The following is an 18,708-nucleotide window of genomic DNA, read 5'->3' as shown; positions in this document are numbered from 1 at the left end:
AAATGTGAGTTCAAAGCGTCGGAAATGTAAGGATTAGTCTCAAAAACATGAAAGCCATTGCCAGTTCACCAATAATATTCCATCAATCAAATGCAATATGATCTGAACAGTTGCACACCAATAAGGATGCAACAACTGAGGCCAAGTTGAAGTTGTGAAAGGGGACTCACAAAGAAACTAGGTAAACTCAAGGAATGTCACTAGTGGGATCGCATGATCGATATTGAAATGTGGCCAATGTGTGTGTTGATATCAACATGTAGCTAATGGACAAACGCCAACATGTCTCACTACTGCTGGGACATCGTCCCAGGTGTGAGAACTAGAAAAATAACGTTGTACACTCTGCTATTACATCTGGTGCACTTTTTGGTACCAGATGCGAAAGTATTTGAGAACAAGATCCTGAGACGAATATTCGGACCCAAGAGGATCGGGAATGGGGAATGGCGGAAACTTCATAACAAGGAACTACATAATTTATATGGTTTACCCAGCATTGTTAGGGTCGTCAAGTCTAGGAGGCTTAGGTGGGCGGGTCATGTAGCTAGAATGGAAGAAAGTAGAAACGCTTTCAGAGTCTTAACTGGAAGACCAATCGGAAAACGACCATTAGGAAGACCTAGACGCAGATGAGAGGACAATAATAAGATGGATCTCGCAGAAATAGGAATACAAAGTAGAAGCTGGCTAAGAATAGAAGTCAGTGGAGAGCTTTTGTGAACGCGGCATTGAACTTCCGGGTTCCATAGGCCATAGAGTTAGTTAGTTAGTTAGTATTCATATTCCATAATTCACATTTCACTACTCATAATTAAACACAAATATTATCAAAACATAATTATTCAATCAATTCAGTCAATTATTTCTGCGCCACTGAGCATGCATCTATACCAGAATTAAAATAATGTTATTAGATTTAAATATTTTGATAATTAATTTTATAAATTTCAGCAAAGAATTGTTTTAAATAAAATTAAAGCATCCATCAAACTGTACTTGTTCCATTGATATTAATTTACTGTGATTATCTGTGCGATAATGAGTAATATTCTACAAAACAAAACTAGATTGAAGAATTTTGTCTCTATTATGAATTTAAAGTCATTGAATTAAAAACCAAAATTATACTTTTGTTCACCAAGACGATTTCATTTTGAGAAAATATTAATAGTTTATTTAAGTAGTAAATTATTTTGTAGTGTTCGGAATTCAGTCCTTTTACTCTATGGAAAGAGGGACTAAAAAAAAAAAAAAAAAAAACTAGCCACAAATCATGTTATTTGCCTTTGCCATGCTTTCGAAATTTCAACTTTTTTTTTTTTTTTTGCAAGTAAAAGTAATTTGAACTATAATGTTGAAACGCCAAAAAGTTATATTTACTTCTTACTTAATTTTGAAGAATCCTCTAAGCCAAAATAAGGGCTCAGTTTATGATAATGCTTAAGATTAATTAAACAACAAGGCAGTTCAACACTTCTTTTTAAGCTTTATTAATTATACTTCAGTTGCCGTACTTTACTTCTCATGAAATTAGCAAAATTGCTAAATGTATTCCAGAATGGAACTTATACACAAGTAGCTTCCATTTTAAATCAGTATCAGCTAACTAATCTCAACCCTAGGTGTTCCTCAAATCAGAGGTTTACACACACCTATTTCTATGGCAACACATGGAAATGTAAATATATACAAGACTATAAATATAATCCGCTCAGAAGGAGTTTCCTAAATATATTTATTTAATAGTTAACAAAATTGATCATTAGTATCACATCGCTCAAATATAAGTTTGCCAAATCAAAACATGACTAAGTAATTAAAATAAATAGGAAAATAGGGAAGATTGAATAAATATCATTACTGAAGGAGATTTGCAAAAAATTATGACAATATCATAAAAAAAATAACACTGTAGGAAAAAAACTATAACGATGAGATCTCTACATCATTTCAACAAATACTCACAATTATTGTTTTCCCAGTATAAAAACAAAATTTTAATTTGATTACTATATAAACTGTTCCTATTTTTATCCCCAAAGAATTTTTGAATACTTTCACTTCCTCTTCTAAACGCTATGTTTCGCAGTCCCTTTCATCTGCCGAACTTTCACACGTTGATTAGCCTTAGACTCAGCTTGTGTATTGCTCTAAACAGTTTCTTCTGCTGGGAGCGATGACGAAGTGATCGTATCCCTTCCCATTTTGATCTGCTAAAGAAAAGGTTGCGACTGGTTAACTTGAATTGTGTTGTTCGAGAACCTAAACTTGAAAAACTACTACTGTTTTCCGTATGATTGTACAATTCATTGTAAAATAAACCGTATATTCACAAAATAAAATGTATTGATAATAGTAGGAACACTGTTTTGAGTTTGATGCACGAATACGTATACAGGGTGTTTCAAAACAACACCGAGAATATTGAGGAGGTGATTCCCGACACCAAGATAAGACAAAAAGTATAGACCAACCTGGGTGCACAAATGCTTCATTTCCGAGTTATAGGCTGCACAAAGCATGAAAATATGAACTTTAAATGCCCATAGCTCCAAAACTATGGGACCTACCGTAGTCGGGACAAGAGTTCACATAGGAATTAGTATGCGCCCTATCTAAATATCCAAGTTTCAGAGTCGTGCGGTACTTTGCAACAATTTTTATAGAGGTAGCAGGTGAGTACTTCAAATTAAATGTCCCGAGCCAAAATCCCTCTATAAAAGTTATTGCGTGAGTACATTAGAATTCTGAAACGTATTTTTGGATAGAGCACATATTAGTTCCTAAGTGAAGTCTTGACCCGACTATGGTAGGTCCCATAGTTGTCAAGTTCATTTTTCCACGATTTCGGCAGCCTATTACTTCGAAAGGAAGCATTTGTGCCCCCAGGTCGGTCTATACTTTTTGCCTTGTCTTGATGTCAGGAATCACCTCTCAAGCATTGTAGGTGTTGTTTTGAAACACAATGTAGATACGGTTTGCCTTATGGCCTTAAGGGTCCCTTATGTCTTTGGTTAAAACTAAGCGTACCATTTATAAAATTTAGTTTTAACATGGCAACTGCAATTCTGTAAGAGCTTTGGTAGGTATCAGTATCCCTTGGTCAAGTAGTTTTAAAAATCTTTTGTTTAACCTTGGGTCTACGACGTTGGAATTTAGTAAGTAATACCAACCTGAAGTAGAGTGGAATGAAATGAGGTCAAATGTAGCTCAAAAATTGGTGATTTTTGAAAAACTCTTGTTTACTCTATTTGAAAGTAGATACATATCTAAGTAAAATATTTCGTATTTGCTTTTGTTGGTTGTCATTAAGTCGCGTGTTAATTTTAAATTTAGTAGGGTACGGTATGTAAGATGTTTGATTTTTTGTATCGTGCTTGTGTCTGTGACACAATTTGGACTGAAGTACAGTCTAGTAATGGTACTAACTTGTTGAATCTCATATTTGCTTTTGAAAGGTATGTCAGAGGCCAATAGGTCCCTTTTTTTAAATGCTGAGCATAATTAGTTCGGTTGACAAAAGGAAGCTAGATGAAGAGCCTACAGTATGGATTTTTAAATTAGCAAAACATGTTAAATATATGCAACTTTTGTTGCCGACTTAGAACAGTTAAGTTTTATAAAACTTTGGTGAACTAATTATTTACATGTTTTAGTTTTAAGGCAAATATTCATACGTTACAGAAAACAAAACTAAGTAAAATTAGACACTCAACATGCTGCATTCTCCAATAGCCCAGAGGCTATTTTAAGGCGGTCTTTCATATCTAGCTTCTAAATATGTTTAAAATTGTGTCCCCTATTATCACAGTTACCCATGAAAGTTACATAAGCCAAAATATTTTTAAAACATTTGCAGTTCTTTAAAACCATCTAAATTCTCCAAGTCAAAGAGCTTTAAAATATATGAGTTTTTCAAATGTTACATTTATATGAGTTTGAATACAATGTAACATTTTTGTCCTTGATTGTGATAAACACCACATAATATTAAAGAAGTAATGTTTCTGGAAACATTTTAAAGAATATTCCCACAACATTGCCGATTTCAAGCTGCCATTTTTTTTATTTTTTTTTTAAGAAAAGGATAAGCTTGTCAGCCATAACAACATCAATATTTTAGGTTTCTAACTATGTGCAAAAGCAACATAATTATCTAACGGGATAAAGTTTCTGTACAAATTGTGAGAATAAATCACTACTGTCTGTAAGTGCAACTGTTCCCCTATTGTCCATTTTTTTAAGTTTCTAGCTTAAACAATTTGACCTAGATGTTGGTCAATCAGCCCATCAGGTTTTTTATTATTTTATACTATTTAGATATTAAGTAATAATAATAACCAGTGGATCCTCGGGTTACGAATCTCTTGGTTTGGAAACAATATTTCGGGATAGGAGCGTTTGTTTACGAACAACAATACGGAACTGATTATGTACGTAACACGTGAATCCACTGTACTTATATAAGATCAAACTACTGTCTGAATTTCCTTAGCTATTACAAATTGTCCTTTGTGAGATAACTTCCTGATTTTCCCATTTGATTGTCTATTATAATCGATTTGATATGGCATTTTCTTCCTCCATATTGGCAAATTATTTCGCAAATCAATAAAACTGATTTTATTTGTTTACGAGATTAAAACAACGATATAACAGCATATATGATTATTATCCATATCCTGAACTTAAACCGAATTACTGTTTTAGCAAAAGCTTTTTCGAAATTAATTAGCGTAAGTAGAATATCTTTAATTGAAAATAGGGCGTTAAATACTGGGATTCTTTCGTGCATCTAGAGGTTTAGTTGTCACGTACATACTACTTTCTTTGCTTATGCTACGGTTTAACTACAGAAGCATAGTGCAATTTATATTTGAGGATAGTTACAATGCAAATATAAGAAGTAACGCATTTAACCAAATGCATAAGTACCGCCATAGTTTGAAATTGTTTTCAGTTTGTTTTCCAAAGATGATTTCTGTACATGACAGTTTTGTAACGTGTTCATTCATGCGTGTGTAACAATATGAACCAAATCACGGAAAGATTCATGTAATTTTCGGAGGTGCCATTTAATAGCAGCAATAACTTTAGGAAGTATTTATAATGTTCTAGTTCCGGAGATTAGTAATTGTGTTTATTACAATAACCTTAAAGTCTCATACAAAATTTTAAAGTATATATATCTAAACTATTGGTATTCAAATATGGTTTAGTGATATTTTGTTTCAGACCTGTTAAGTGTTTACAAATCAAGTACATCATATGTGTCAAAGCAAAATTATCCATGTATGAGAATTCAAATCAACAATTAATTATATTTGAATCTCCATATGATCGTATTTGCTGATGTAACTAATGTTCTTTCTTGTCAAACAAAATTGGAAAGTTTTTAAAAAATGTTTGTTGATCGCTAATTTGGAAAGTTCCACTTAAATGACGTGAATAAAGAACAATGATTTTTGAGGGAATCTATTCAACTAGTGTATGAACTTGAGGATGTCTTTCTCGTTCACTTAAAATCCGTTACAATATTTCCGTCAGTAGTTTACATCTCACAAGGATAGTAGGAGGATAAAGAAAAAGATGAGAAGTGTTTTCTTTGTTATTGTTTTAATTATTTTATGTTTATCAGATGTAAGTGATTAATTCTTTTAATTTCAACTTTATTTTTAACTTAGAAAAAACAAACCGTAGATCAATTGTATAAAAAAATCGAATGTAAGTTAGTTTTCAAACATGTGTCATTGCAAAAACTCCTTCATGGATTTTTTTCGTTCAACATACAACAATTTACTATTCTTAATAATATGGTTATTGTGTTCGTTGTGAGAGAGACTACAAAACATTATGCACATAGTTTGTTGTAGGGATAGACCACAGATAGTTTGTGTAAATAGGTTTCTCAGATATTCCAGTATGTGATTAGGTGGAAGGTTTCTGAGTTCATGTATCTTGTAGTAAACAAAACAGTGTTACCATACCGCAAACTTACCTAGCAGTTAACATCTTACACATGAGAAGAAGTATTAAGCTACTTGAGTTGAAATTATATGACAACTTTGGCTGAGTAAGGTCCTGATCTACACTTTCAAAATCGATTAAATTGATTTTGAAGAAATTGGCTGTACACACAGGAAAGAAAGTATTTGACAGTTAATAAATTTTCTTTTGTCAATAACACGGGAACAAATGAATTAATTTGGATCTTTTTCTTGATATCCTTAGAATTGTTATAACTGGATAACTTGCCAAAATCGGTATTTATTGGGTTATTTTTTGTTGAGTTATTAGGAAAAGAAATTTTGTCAACTGAAGAATACATTCTTTTGTGACTGTACAAGAGTTAGTCAAACTAGATTTTAAAAATATCAGTCTATCAACTTAATCAATATAAAAATATAAAATAAGGTTATTTATCAATTATAGGTTTGATTGACTACATTCAAAGTATATGAAATTCTTAATGTACTAATATTAAGAAAGTGATATGGGTAGGCAGATACCTTACATTACAGTAAATCATTACTATGAAATCACCAATCATATGTATAACTTTCTAAACTCATTTATTCTTTCATTAAAACCTGAGTTTATATCACACTTTTACAGAGTTCATACTATGATTCACTACAATAAATGCACAGATCGAATAACAAGGTTCTGTAATAAGTAAATATTTTCCAAAACGATTAAATTTTTCAACTTCAAAACTGACCCAACATTTTAAAGTATTTTGTACACATTTATCTCTGACAACTCTTACATTAAAAGTACTATACGCACTTTGCCTCAACACGCTCAATGTCTCATTACATTTTTTTTTTTTTTTTGTCTCAATACGCTTTCTGTCTAAGCTATCATATCAGGAATCACATAAATTTCGTAACTTTGTTTCGATGAAGATTAAGTACCGGTATAATAATTTTGAAAATTTATTATTCATCAAAGAAAGGCAGATATGTGTACTGGCCTCACTAGCCAACAAAATTTTATTTTTTTTTCCTGTAACTGGTATGAGAGCAGCTAATCTTTATGTTTTCGGGTGTGCTGATAACGAAAATGTTAATGAAAATGCCAGATTAGCTCTCGTTTTGAAGTTATGATAATTTTACGTTATTGCCCATATAAGCTTATCCGTGTATTTATCTTGTTGTTATCTGTTGGAGGAAGGCCACTGAAGACGCAACCGCTTTGCCTGGCGTTTGTAGTTTTCTGCTGGTGATTCCCTTATTAGTGTCCAACAATAATCGGCCAACATTGATGCATTCCACTTTCCCTGGTATCTCATTTCCATATCTGAAATTTGTTGGTGGAAGCGTTATCCGTGCTCGTCGCTTACAGCACCACAGTTGTCAGGAAAGAAGTCCAAGTGGGAATCTAAGAAATGTAACTTTAAGGACATGTTAGACCCCCGTTTATCGTAGCAGTGCAGAAGATTTGCCACAAGATCCTTATAGTTTTCTGTCCTCTTATTTTCTAAAAAGTTTGTTGATACTTGAACAAAGGCATCCCAAGCTAACTTTTCATCACCTGTCAGGACGGTGTAGAAATGCTCATCTTTGTACAGTTTACGTATCTGGGGATCCACAAAAATCCCCTCTTTTATTTTCACCTCACTAAGACGTGGAAATATCTCGCGCAAATAGAGAAATACTTCCCCAGTTTTGACTATGGCCTTAACAAAGTTTTTCATTAGGCCCAGTTTTACATGAAGAGCAGGGAGAATTATGTTCTTGGATTCGATAAGTACTTCGTGCATAACATTGTAAGGTCCTGGTTCAAATGATTGACCAATCTTTCTTTTTATAATGAAGGGGTTTGGTGCGGCTCTCCCAGAGGCACAGGAAGTACCAGTATTTAGAGTAGCCCTGTTGTAGCCAAAGTAATATGCCTATGACTTTCAGATCCCCGGAAATGTCATTTAAACTTGTCATAGTTCAATCGCAATAACAATTGTTTCATGTTATCATATGTTTCTTTCATGTAAGGTGCATACCCAATCGGAAACGATGGTAGCACGTTGCCATTATGCAGGAGGACTCATTTGCATGCAGGAGGACTTATTTTGGAGGAGTCGATGAACAACCTCCATTCCTCACTTTTATAGTCATGCCCATAGCTTCCATAGTCCCTCTACATCACTACAAAATACCAAGTTCTTTTCACTTTCGAAAAACGGAAGGAATGGCATATGGCGGTTACGGAATGCAGTCACATTTACCGTCTTATCAAGGCAGTTTCACTGTTGTAGTCTTGACGCCAACAGTTCAGCTTTATCTTTGGGAATTCCAGATCTCTCACTAGGTCATTAAGTTCACACTGTGTTATTTTGTGATTCTCTGTACACTCATCGTTACACACAAAATCAGGATCTTTCGAAGAACTGGGTTTTGAAGGTGATGGTGCAGCACTAGTTTCACTACCGCTCTCGTCACTATCACAATCAGGTGGAACAGGAACAGGCAGTCCATCTCCGTGAGGCACTGGTCGTATGGCCGACGGTATGTTAGGATATATCAAGGACAGGGTCGGATTTAGGGGGGTGTACGTCCACACCCTTCGTTGTAAATATACACTATCTAAAATGAGAAGCTAGGAGTGAAAATAGCAACCCTTTCCGAAAATTTCTGTCATAATGTTTCCGTTTGGGGCTTAAAAGAAAGCAGAACTTTGCAAAAGCAATAGTTTAAGTCGATTTTCTGAATGTTGAAGGAAAAGGATTCACCAAGCAAAGCAATATAACATTTGTCAAGTAGAGAAAAAACAGAAACCAGGAGGGGAGAAGAACATTTTTTCCTGCATTCCACTTGCGACCCTCTTTGAAATACTTTTCTCCGTTCTATGCATCAGTGTTGTCAGGGGTAAAGAATATTGCCACATATCACTTTGAAGAGTTTCAGTGTGATTGGTTATTTTGCAATTATCAGTGCACCTCCCCTCAGACAATCGTGGATCCGGCCCTGATCAAGGAAGACTTTTCTTCTTGGAAATACCATGTGTTAGCGGAGTTGTCATACAAAAGTAACAATCATCCACATGGTTTGATGGTTCTCGCCAGATCATGGGTATAGCAAAGCCCATGGAAGCTCTTTTACGGTTTAACCGCGAAGGAAGACTCGAGACACAAGATATGCAACATAGTACATGAGGAGCACATGGCTTGTCCTGGTCCCCGATTTCACATCCAAAGTACAGTCTGTACGCCTTCCTAATATATGGCATTATTGGCCTCCTTTGTGATTTCAATGTAGCCTGTCCGCAAATGTAACAAAAATAGTCAGCACTGTTTACGCATTTGCGAGGCATATTGAATCACAGGAATTACAATGACCACACGCACTAACTACACTTCAATAACACGTTCTTCCAGCATAAGAACACAACACAGCTTGTAACAGGCAGAAACTACGCTTAAATGAAACATGCTTCACTCCTCCCTTCCCTTCTCCTTTCCCTCCCCATTGTTGCTACGAGCCCGGGCTAAAAATAGAGACAAAACACACACAACTATTGTTGCCTGCAGGAAACTTAATCACTTTGTCTACAATCAGCGGGATTTGAAGCCTATATGGGAGGGAATTGACAATGAATGCTAATAAAATATAATAAATATAATAAATGCATCCCCCTTTAACTTGGAAACGAGAGCTAATTCCAGTTTTTCATTGTCGTTTCCATTATCAGCGTGGTCGATATAGTTAACAAACATCTATTTCATTCCAGTTACATTTTCACTGTTGGCTAGTGTAATTAGTCCTTCATGTTCTATCAACTTCATCAAAACTCATTCAACAGTTTGAATTGTTTTCTTTGGAATAAAGGGAATGAGACTACCTTTAACGAGTTCAAATTTAAAACTAATAAATTAAGTCCGAAAATATCCACAAAACATGTAAGATTAACTAACATACTCTTGCTTCTAATTGTGCAGGTACAAGGTATTAATGTACACAACAGAATTTTCAATATTTACTCCTTTAAAAAATAAAAAGTGAAACATTGCATTTCTACGAAAAGTAAAAAAATCACATACATCACATATGAAAATTACATTCAGCAATGAAATTAGATTTGCATTCCTTGAAAAGCTATCATAGTTTCACATTGATAAACAAAATATACTTATTTCAATTAAAGATTTGCTACTGAATACAATAGACTGAAATTCTACTTAGTTCAACATTAAGAAGTTGTTCGTTTTATACGAGGATAGGATAGAAAATACAAGTGAACTTAATTGCAAATGGGAATCGTCTTAAAAACAGCGATAGTGGGAGGGAACGAGAAAAATGGAAGATAGAGTTCGGAAATTTGGTCTTGTTTACTAAAAGCTCGTATGGTCTGAAATCGAATATTCACAAAGAAATTAAATGTCGACTAAAAGCAGGGAATCCCTGTTATTATTCAGTTCAAAACGTTTTGTCGCCCCGAATTCTATCGAGGAATTTGAAGGTTAAAATATATAAAACGATAATCGTGCCTGTTGTGCTGTATGGTTGCTAAACATGGTCGCTTGCTCTGAGGGAAAAACGCAGACTTAAAGTGTTTGAAAACAAGATCCTAAGGCTTATATTCGCACCGAAGAGAAACGGGAATGGTGAATGGCGGAAACTTCTACCAAACACTGTTAGCGTCATTAAATCTAGGAGACTCAGGTGGGCAGGTCGTGTAGCCAGAATGGAAGAAAGTAGGAACGCTTTCCAAGTTTTAGCTGGAAATTCAATCGGAACACGACCATTAGGAAGACTTAGGCGCAGATGGGGGGACAACATTAAGATAAATATCGCAGAAATAAGAATACAAAGTAGAAGCTGGCTAAGAACAGAAGTTAGTGGAGAGCTTTTGTGAACGCGGCATTGAACCTCTGGGTTCCATAGGCCATTGCATTAGTTAGTTGGATAGATAGATACTTGCCCTCTGTTATGCTCTTTCCTTTAAAAATGAAAATGATATTAAATATTTCAGTTTTACGTCTCCGGGCTATATCGTGTAGGTTAAACAATGCGGTGATGATGAGAATGAATGAAATGGTGGGACGAAGAAAGCGGGAGGAAACGGGAGAACCCCAAGAAAATCCTCACACATGGTGTTCGTCCATCACAAATCTCACTTGTTGCGAATTGAGATCGAACTAGAGACCCCATGTATCAAAGGTGAACACTTAATCACTGAGCTACTGCAGGCCCTTGCCTTTAAATTTGATCTGATTCCCATATATTTACTTGGTGCTAACCCAATAAACAATAACGTAATGAATAATAAAATACTTGTTCTGGTTTTATCGTTCAGTTTCTATGGTCCCTTTATCATTTACGGACAAGTTGGCTTAAAGTTTATCAGCACAAGCTGACTGTGACTAACAAGCAACCTGGATGGAAATCAACATATTCTACGTTAACGTTTCACTTCGTATGAGTTTTTACTAACAAAATAACTTGAATTCATTTCTTGTTATTTCCAGCACCACAGCTTACCTGTAAGAAATATGAAGAACAGCAAAATCTATTCAACATCAACCACGTTTACCATATGCGTATAGAATAGATTAGTTGCGTATAAATTACCTTTCATATCAATAAACTCAAAGGAACTCACTTCTGCTCCTCCAAGTTTTTAAAGATCGTTCAATGGATACCTTTCATTTCTTTTGCTATAAAAGATATTATTAAGCATAACATACTAAAGGCCACAGTTAGAGATACATTGTTTAAGTTATATCTTTTGGAAGATATAAACTTTAACTTCAAAAGATGAAGCCCATTCTCCTTAACTTTAATATACGTGAACATGAAATAAAACCAAGGACAGGAATGGTGAAAGAATTCTTTAGGAGGAAGAAAAGTTTATTTTGTGGAACCTTGAGTTGAGAAAAAGACTCATAAAATGTTTCGTGTTGAGTATTGTAGTGTATGAGTCAGAAACATGGACATTACGCAAAAATGATGAAAAACGATTGGAAGCTTTCGAAATGTGAGTGTGGAGAAGAATAGACAATTAGCTGGGTCGAGCGGAAAAAGAATGAGATGGTTTTAGAAATGGTTTGGGGAGAAAAGAAAAATTTTATTAAGTAGAGGAAGAAAAATTGGTTGGGACATTGGCTGAGATGGAATTGTATCGTGAAGGACGTGGTAGATGGTATAGTGGCAGAAAAGAGAGGAAGGAGCGAAGGAGACTACAATTAATCTACACTATCAAACAGAAAAATCGTACGTGAAGACAAAGAGGTTATCGGAAAACCGTAGAGCATGAAAGATTCTCAGTTGGAGCAAGCGACCTGCCAATAAGTGGGCGTCCACATATTGCGTAACGCAATTTTTGACTAATTTTTACCCCGTCACTCCCCCTTGCCACACTTCGCAGTGCAAGGCCGAAGCCCTCCCCCCCTTTGTTACGAAACAGTTTTTGAGGTGTTTTTTTTTTTTTTTTTTTGTTTTTATCAATTTTGCTTATTTTGGGTGTTATTACAATGAAGAGACTAATTTAATGGTAGAACTTTTTATTATAAAATGCTTGTATTCTGAATATATTTGTAATGTTTTTGCCAATAAATCAAAGTATTAGAAAATCGTAAACTGTGAATATTTTAACCCCATAAGGTTGCTTAATTAACCAGATCTAATTCTTCAAAACTGCATACTGTCATTTTCCCAAGGAGATCGCTCCCATCTTTTTACTGCCGGAAAATGCTTGCGAAACAGGATATAAAGAACTGACAGCAACCTCTTCTTCAGGGATCCAAGATTCTTCGTGCATTTGAAGTTCGCCAGTGTTGACGATGCAAAGTTATCTTCCTTGTCGACCACAGATTCGAAGTGGCTGCAGAGATGTATCGTTTGTGAACGGGCTTTCGAGCATCTTCTTTGGAGTTTGGACTTCAATTTACCCTTTTCAAATTTTTCTTGTCCTAAATCAGTGCGAGAATGCGAACAAACTCGATTTCTTCAGAAATATTCAAATCCAAATATATATATAGTACTAGATGAATATCAGACGAATTAGGTTTTTAATATCTTTGGTCTGCAAATCGTGGATCATTCTCTCACGTAAAATATTATTTCACGAAAAATAATTTCTTCTGTTTCACTTGTGAAATCCCTTAGAACAAAAGAGTGAGTAAAAATTCAAATCAAAGGTTTTAAATAATATTTTCAGAAATTGCGATACGAGTGGGAACGCGAGGGCATTTCCAAGCGGTGGTTACGATCACTAACAACTAACTCCAGAAAAGGTGTACCGTAAATGCAATGCTGCGACAGCTACAAAACAGAATTTTATTGTATTGTAATACACGCAGGATTCGTCACCAATCATGCTGGTGTCTAGTACATCTCCGAATTCCTTATATAAATATATAAATGAAAGTGATTATGTTTGTAACTTTATAACTTTTTGAACTACCCGACGGATCTCGATCAAATTTTCAACATAGATGAAGTTTGAGTCTGGGATGTTTTTTTCTATAATTTCACTTTCAAAGTGCAACTTGCGGCAGGGTAGGGAGAGGTATGTAAAAATGCTCGAAAATGACCGGTGTTAGTGAGATGAACAGCGACACTTTCGATGCCTTTTAAATTATAATTTAGTCCCGCAACTGGGGGGAGGGGGATATATATATATATATATATATATATATATATATATATATATATATATATATATATATATATATATATATATAATGATTGAAAATGACCGATATTAGTGTCGAATTCATAGTTTTTGGGGCGCCTAAGTTGATTGGTGATAGTTTTGGTGCCCTTTATGTCCAAATGAAAGGTATTCTCCCGTTGCAAAGAACAGGTATTCTGCTAATTTATTTATAAAAAAGAAAAGAACTGAACAAAATTATTTGTTTAAAAGATTTCATATAAATATAAAAATAAAAATAAAAATTACAGCAAAAACATGCGTTACGTAACGAAGATCTAAACCTCCTCCTCCTCCTCCTCCCTTGTCCCACTTCGTAACACAAGGCCAAACCCTCTCCTCCCCCCTTTGCCGCGTTACGTAATATGTGGACGACCCCTAATGGCAGAATACCTATGGTGATTAATATATGACTAACTCTATTTAAATCACACAAATTTCTCGAATAGAAAACTAGTTTACATATTCTCTGACGTCACGCCCATTCACTGTAGAAGATCAATTAAAATTTCACCCAATATTCTATTAGAAGATCATATATTCATTAAAACATCCAAAAGCTGTACTAAAAGTTTATTTGCACTGCTTTGTTATAGAAAACTTACTTCACCATCGTCCAGAAAGACTTTGCTCTTACTAGATGATGACATTTACTTACTTACTCCTGATCTCTAACTGATTTACTTACTTACTCCTGATCTCTAACTTGATTTCTTTATTCCTTAAATCTCTCGTTTAACCAGACTGAATACAGTGGACTAATTATGATCGAAATATTGTAGAAAGAAGCTAATCATTTGAGATCTCTGAAATCAGACCGAACAAACATTTTTTTACGTACTGCGGGAAATTGTCCATTATGCAAACAGTGACCACTTGACACAAGCTACTGCCCTTGGGGCATGGGTTTCACGTGAATGCTGTGTCAATTTCTACACTTAATTTGTTGTAGTAAACAGTTCGGTGTAAAATACGCGAAAATCAAATAATTTAATGCTTAAAATCAGAAATCAGCTAAAATATGGTTAGTTATATCTGATCTCAGAGAGTTCAACCAATAATACTATGACTGAGTGTAATTATTATTATTACTTGTTTTCCAGTTTTTTGTGAATATGATAGAACAAAAGCAAATTATTTTTATATATAATATGTATTTTTGGGCAGCAGTTGGTGTCAAGTTGTCACTGTTTCCGTAATGGTAAATTTCCATCAGCACAAAAATGTAGTTAATTCGATCTGGTTTCAGACAGCTCATTTGGTAATAGGTGTAAAACTAGTGTAGGAGAAAACAAAAGTAAACTAGGACGATCTAGATCTTTAGTAAGTGAGTTTCGTTTCATAGTTTGAAACTACGGTAGACTTCCAGACTCTGCAAATTCAAAACTGAAACTGGAAGAAGTGTTTCAACAAACTGTGGTTGTAATAGAGGGATCGCTCTACTCGTTTCAAAATTAACATTGCATTTCTAGACATTTTCTACGTTCTATCTTTGTACTTTGCCCCCCATTTATTTCCCACCCTGTATACGGTCTGCCACTAAACACCCTCTTTTTCTCTGTTTCTTGTGATGCTGAATCCAGTGCTACAGTTGAATCCCCCAAATCAGAATGCTCCCTTGTTAGATCCAGTATAGGTAATAAATAAAACTATACTCTACTCTTGATATTCCAAACATGTTCGATATGAGACAAGTCTGGGGAATGTACTGCTAGGGAAGTCGTGACACCTTGCAGAGCACATTCTGTCTCACAGGCAGTATGTGGTCGAGCATTATCATACTGAAACAGTCCCCTGTCCCTCCTGTCTCAAGAAAGGCGGTAGAAGAGGTTCCACCAGATGTTACACGAAAGATGCGCTTGTCAAAGTCCCTTGCACAAACACTAAAGCCAAACGGGAGTTAGGGCTCGTTGCCTCCTCCACTACAGCACCTCGGGTGGGACCACTGTATCTTTCACGAACGCACTGTGGGAGAAGACGCTCTCTAGGCCGAAGTTGCACTTGCAGTCTACCATCACTTGTACCCCTCTACATACAGAACCGACTTTCATCGCTGAACACAACGAAACACAATTTCCCTTTCCAGGTGCTCCTTTGCTAGCAGCAGGCCAGTCATGTACGGCGACGATGTTGGCATTAGTAGCAGACGTGCAATTGGTGTCTATTCTAAAAGTCCTATCGCTATGACTCGTTTCCCAATAGTGCGTGAGGACACCTCAGGAGCCACACTTGCTCGGATGTTGGAAGAGGTAGCTGTACAGTCTGCCAATACTGCCTTCGCAATATGTCGATCTTCTCGCACATTCGTCCTACGAGGACTCCAGAACTTTTTCTTCGGGTATGGGAATGGGTTGATATCCCCCGCATTCAACATCGCTGTACAACAGTTACATTACAGCTAACGTGATGTCCGATTCGACGAAAGGACCAACTAGCCTCTCGAAGACCCACAATACGACTTCGTTAGAGCTCGCTCATTTGATTGAATGGAGCACGATTACGTCGTCGTGGCATGTTGTGTTGTTTGTGTTTACTGTAGAAAGTCGTTTAATGCTCTAATTATTTATTGTTTACAAGAGTTGGATATGTTCTATCACAAAATTATTTACTCCGTTTTCTCAAAAGACCTGTAATAATTCAAAATATTACCAAAACGAAACATTTTTTAAGAACATATCTCACTTTGCTATTTTTTTTACATTATTATCATTGCCAACATTAGTTTATGTAATAAATCCACTTAATTTAAGAAGTAATATGGTATCATCTACGGAACCATGCTTAAGCTTCTTCCCTTGAAAGCATGAAAGTTTCGAAAAAGTTCCGGGAATTTCTTTGTTCTCCTTTAATTGAAATCCCGAATGAATTCTACAAAGTCGTGAATCAGTAAGACACGTTATAAATAAATTTAACAACAAAACTTACTTGTGTATACAAATTAACTATTCCTTTCTGGTCGTGTCAGCAACCAAATAAGTTTTTGTCCATATATATATATATATATATATATATATATATATATATATATAATTAAGGGGAGTATATCAACATGCAGTTTTCTTGCTTAAGTTTAATATTATATGAAATATTGAGCAAAATAACATCCTCAATCTGACAGGAGAATAGTTTATATTTGTAATATATATAGATATATATGTATGTGTGTTTTAAACCTTAATTTTAGCCATTTTGTCTGGTTGTCCAAATATCTTAAAACATTTTCTTTAATGGTTACTGTAAAGGGCAAAAATTGACATATGTCGAAATATATATGTAATTCCCCTGTTCTGTGAATGTCTTATGGAAGTAGTATTTAGAGTAATAGATATGTGGTTAAAGAAATGTAGAAGCGGAGATTTAGAAATTTCTTTTTTTTTTTTTTTCAGAGAGCATATGGATCTTACGATGACGAGGATGAATCTGATCGATTCTCTTACGATGGCGTGGATAATGATTCTCTTGAAAGTAGTCACTTTACTCAGCATGTTCCACTTCTGAAGAGAAACGGGTTACTACAAGAGCATATTGGCGAAATAATGAGAGCTTGGAGAGAATTACAAGAGATTAGAAATAAAGCCCAACAACCACAATCCAAGAATGGAACACGAACACGACATACGGAACTATACAAACGACTTGATGTATTACATTCAATCAACAAATTTTTCCTCCATCGTGTTGTGTATGTTACGAAAGCTACTATTAATCGCTTAAAAAATAGAGTTAAGAATGTTATTAAAAATGGATTAGATATCATGCGTCCTAGGTTTCAAAGATTAATTTTACTGATACGTAGCGTTCATTTTTCGAAATCAGCAGTCGTAGCAGATTTTGTGGAAGACACTTTTGAAAGCTTCAGCTCAATTTTGGAAACTTTACATCAACAGCTAGACTTAATTAACGGAGAAATATCAGCATTCTCTCATAAAGCTGAAAGGGATTTGGATAATTTGTTAGCTTCGCTTAGATCAAAAATAGCTGATAATAAGATTGTTGCCGCACATGAGCTAGTGAAACACTTTTTGAAGCATAATCTTGAAGTTATAATCCATTTACCTCATACATTATTTAATGCATCAGTACATGTTGCAGATGGTATCGCACAAATAATTATAGATTGGCAAATAAAAACGGAGAATTTATCTTTAGAAGTTCGTCAGTTTTTACATCAATTAGCCAACTCTTCTGATCAAGATGCGGTTGAGAGTATAAAGGCAATAGCTCACGACATTAGCGAATCCGTAGTTGAAGAAGCCAATCTTCTGTTGACGCCTGTGAAAGAACGAGTTCAAAAGACTACTGACCAGTTTGTAAAGCGAATACTGCCTATAGTGAGAAGTCTGGTCAAATTTGAACTAGGTGTATCAAATCTTCATCAACGCATTGTGAGCAAATTTGATTCACTTCATTCAGCAGCACAGCGATTTAAATCTCTTTTGATAGGACTGTCCGGAATAATAGTATAATAATCGAAGGTCGTTAATATAATCGCTGTAATTAGTAACCTAATTGACAAGGTGGTGTTGAAGAATGTGAAGAAATAAATTATCTTAATCGTAAATATTCATTTAGATAAATATTCATTCCAGATCGCAAAATATAATATTAGGACCTCCAATTTTTCTTATTGCTTGAAAATGCCGTGGTAGATAGAAATAAACGATTTTATATGTAGATTTGTACACTTAGTTTACGGATATCTCTCCTTTCTCTCTTCCGAGGACTTCTAAAGATGTTATCACAATATCATGTATCATTCCTCAAAAATTATAGGACAATAAACCTTCTATTACTCATGAAAGTTGCAATTATAAGTTATATTGTTATTAATAATGTTATGTGCGACATTAGTACAGAATATTCAAACGTGTTCAAACGTGAATGTTGAATTTTGTAACATATATAGTATTAAACTATGTTTTATTTCAAAAGTGATGAAATTTATGATTATACTTACTTCAGGGTTATGTATATTTATCCTTATTTTGTACTGTTCTTTCTCTGTAAATCGATTTGAAACATTTAATAAAACACAATGTTTTAAAAAAATTA

At 34.8% G+C, this 18,708-nt stretch overlaps 1 protein-coding gene across 1 annotated transcript; it reads left to right on the top strand.

The window, feature by feature from the left end:
- Positions 1-5,507: 5,507 nt before the first annotated feature.
- On the top strand, positions 5,508-18,444 carry LOC145691777 (uncharacterized). Its single transcript, XM_081767088.1, has 2 exons — positions 5,508-5,643; positions 17,043-18,444. Exons 1-2 carry the CDS (start codon positions 5,593-5,595, stop codon positions 18,120-18,122), a joined length of 1,131 nt encoding a protein of 376 aa, XP_081623214.1. The 5' UTR covers positions 5,508-5,592; the 3' UTR covers positions 18,123-18,444.
- The last annotated feature ends 264 nt before the right edge of the window (positions 18,445-18,708 follow it).

The sequence above is a fragment of the Thermobia domestica genome, chromosome 8 (assembly GCF_964235325.1).
Source record: "Thermobia domestica chromosome 8, izTheDome1.hap1.1, whole genome shotgun sequence".
Lineage (NCBI taxonomy): Eukaryota > Metazoa > Arthropoda > Insecta > Zygentoma > Lepismatidae > Thermobia > Thermobia domestica.
The sequence above is the reverse complement of the archived record's forward strand: the minus strand, read 5'-3'. Positions and strand labels throughout refer to the sequence as shown.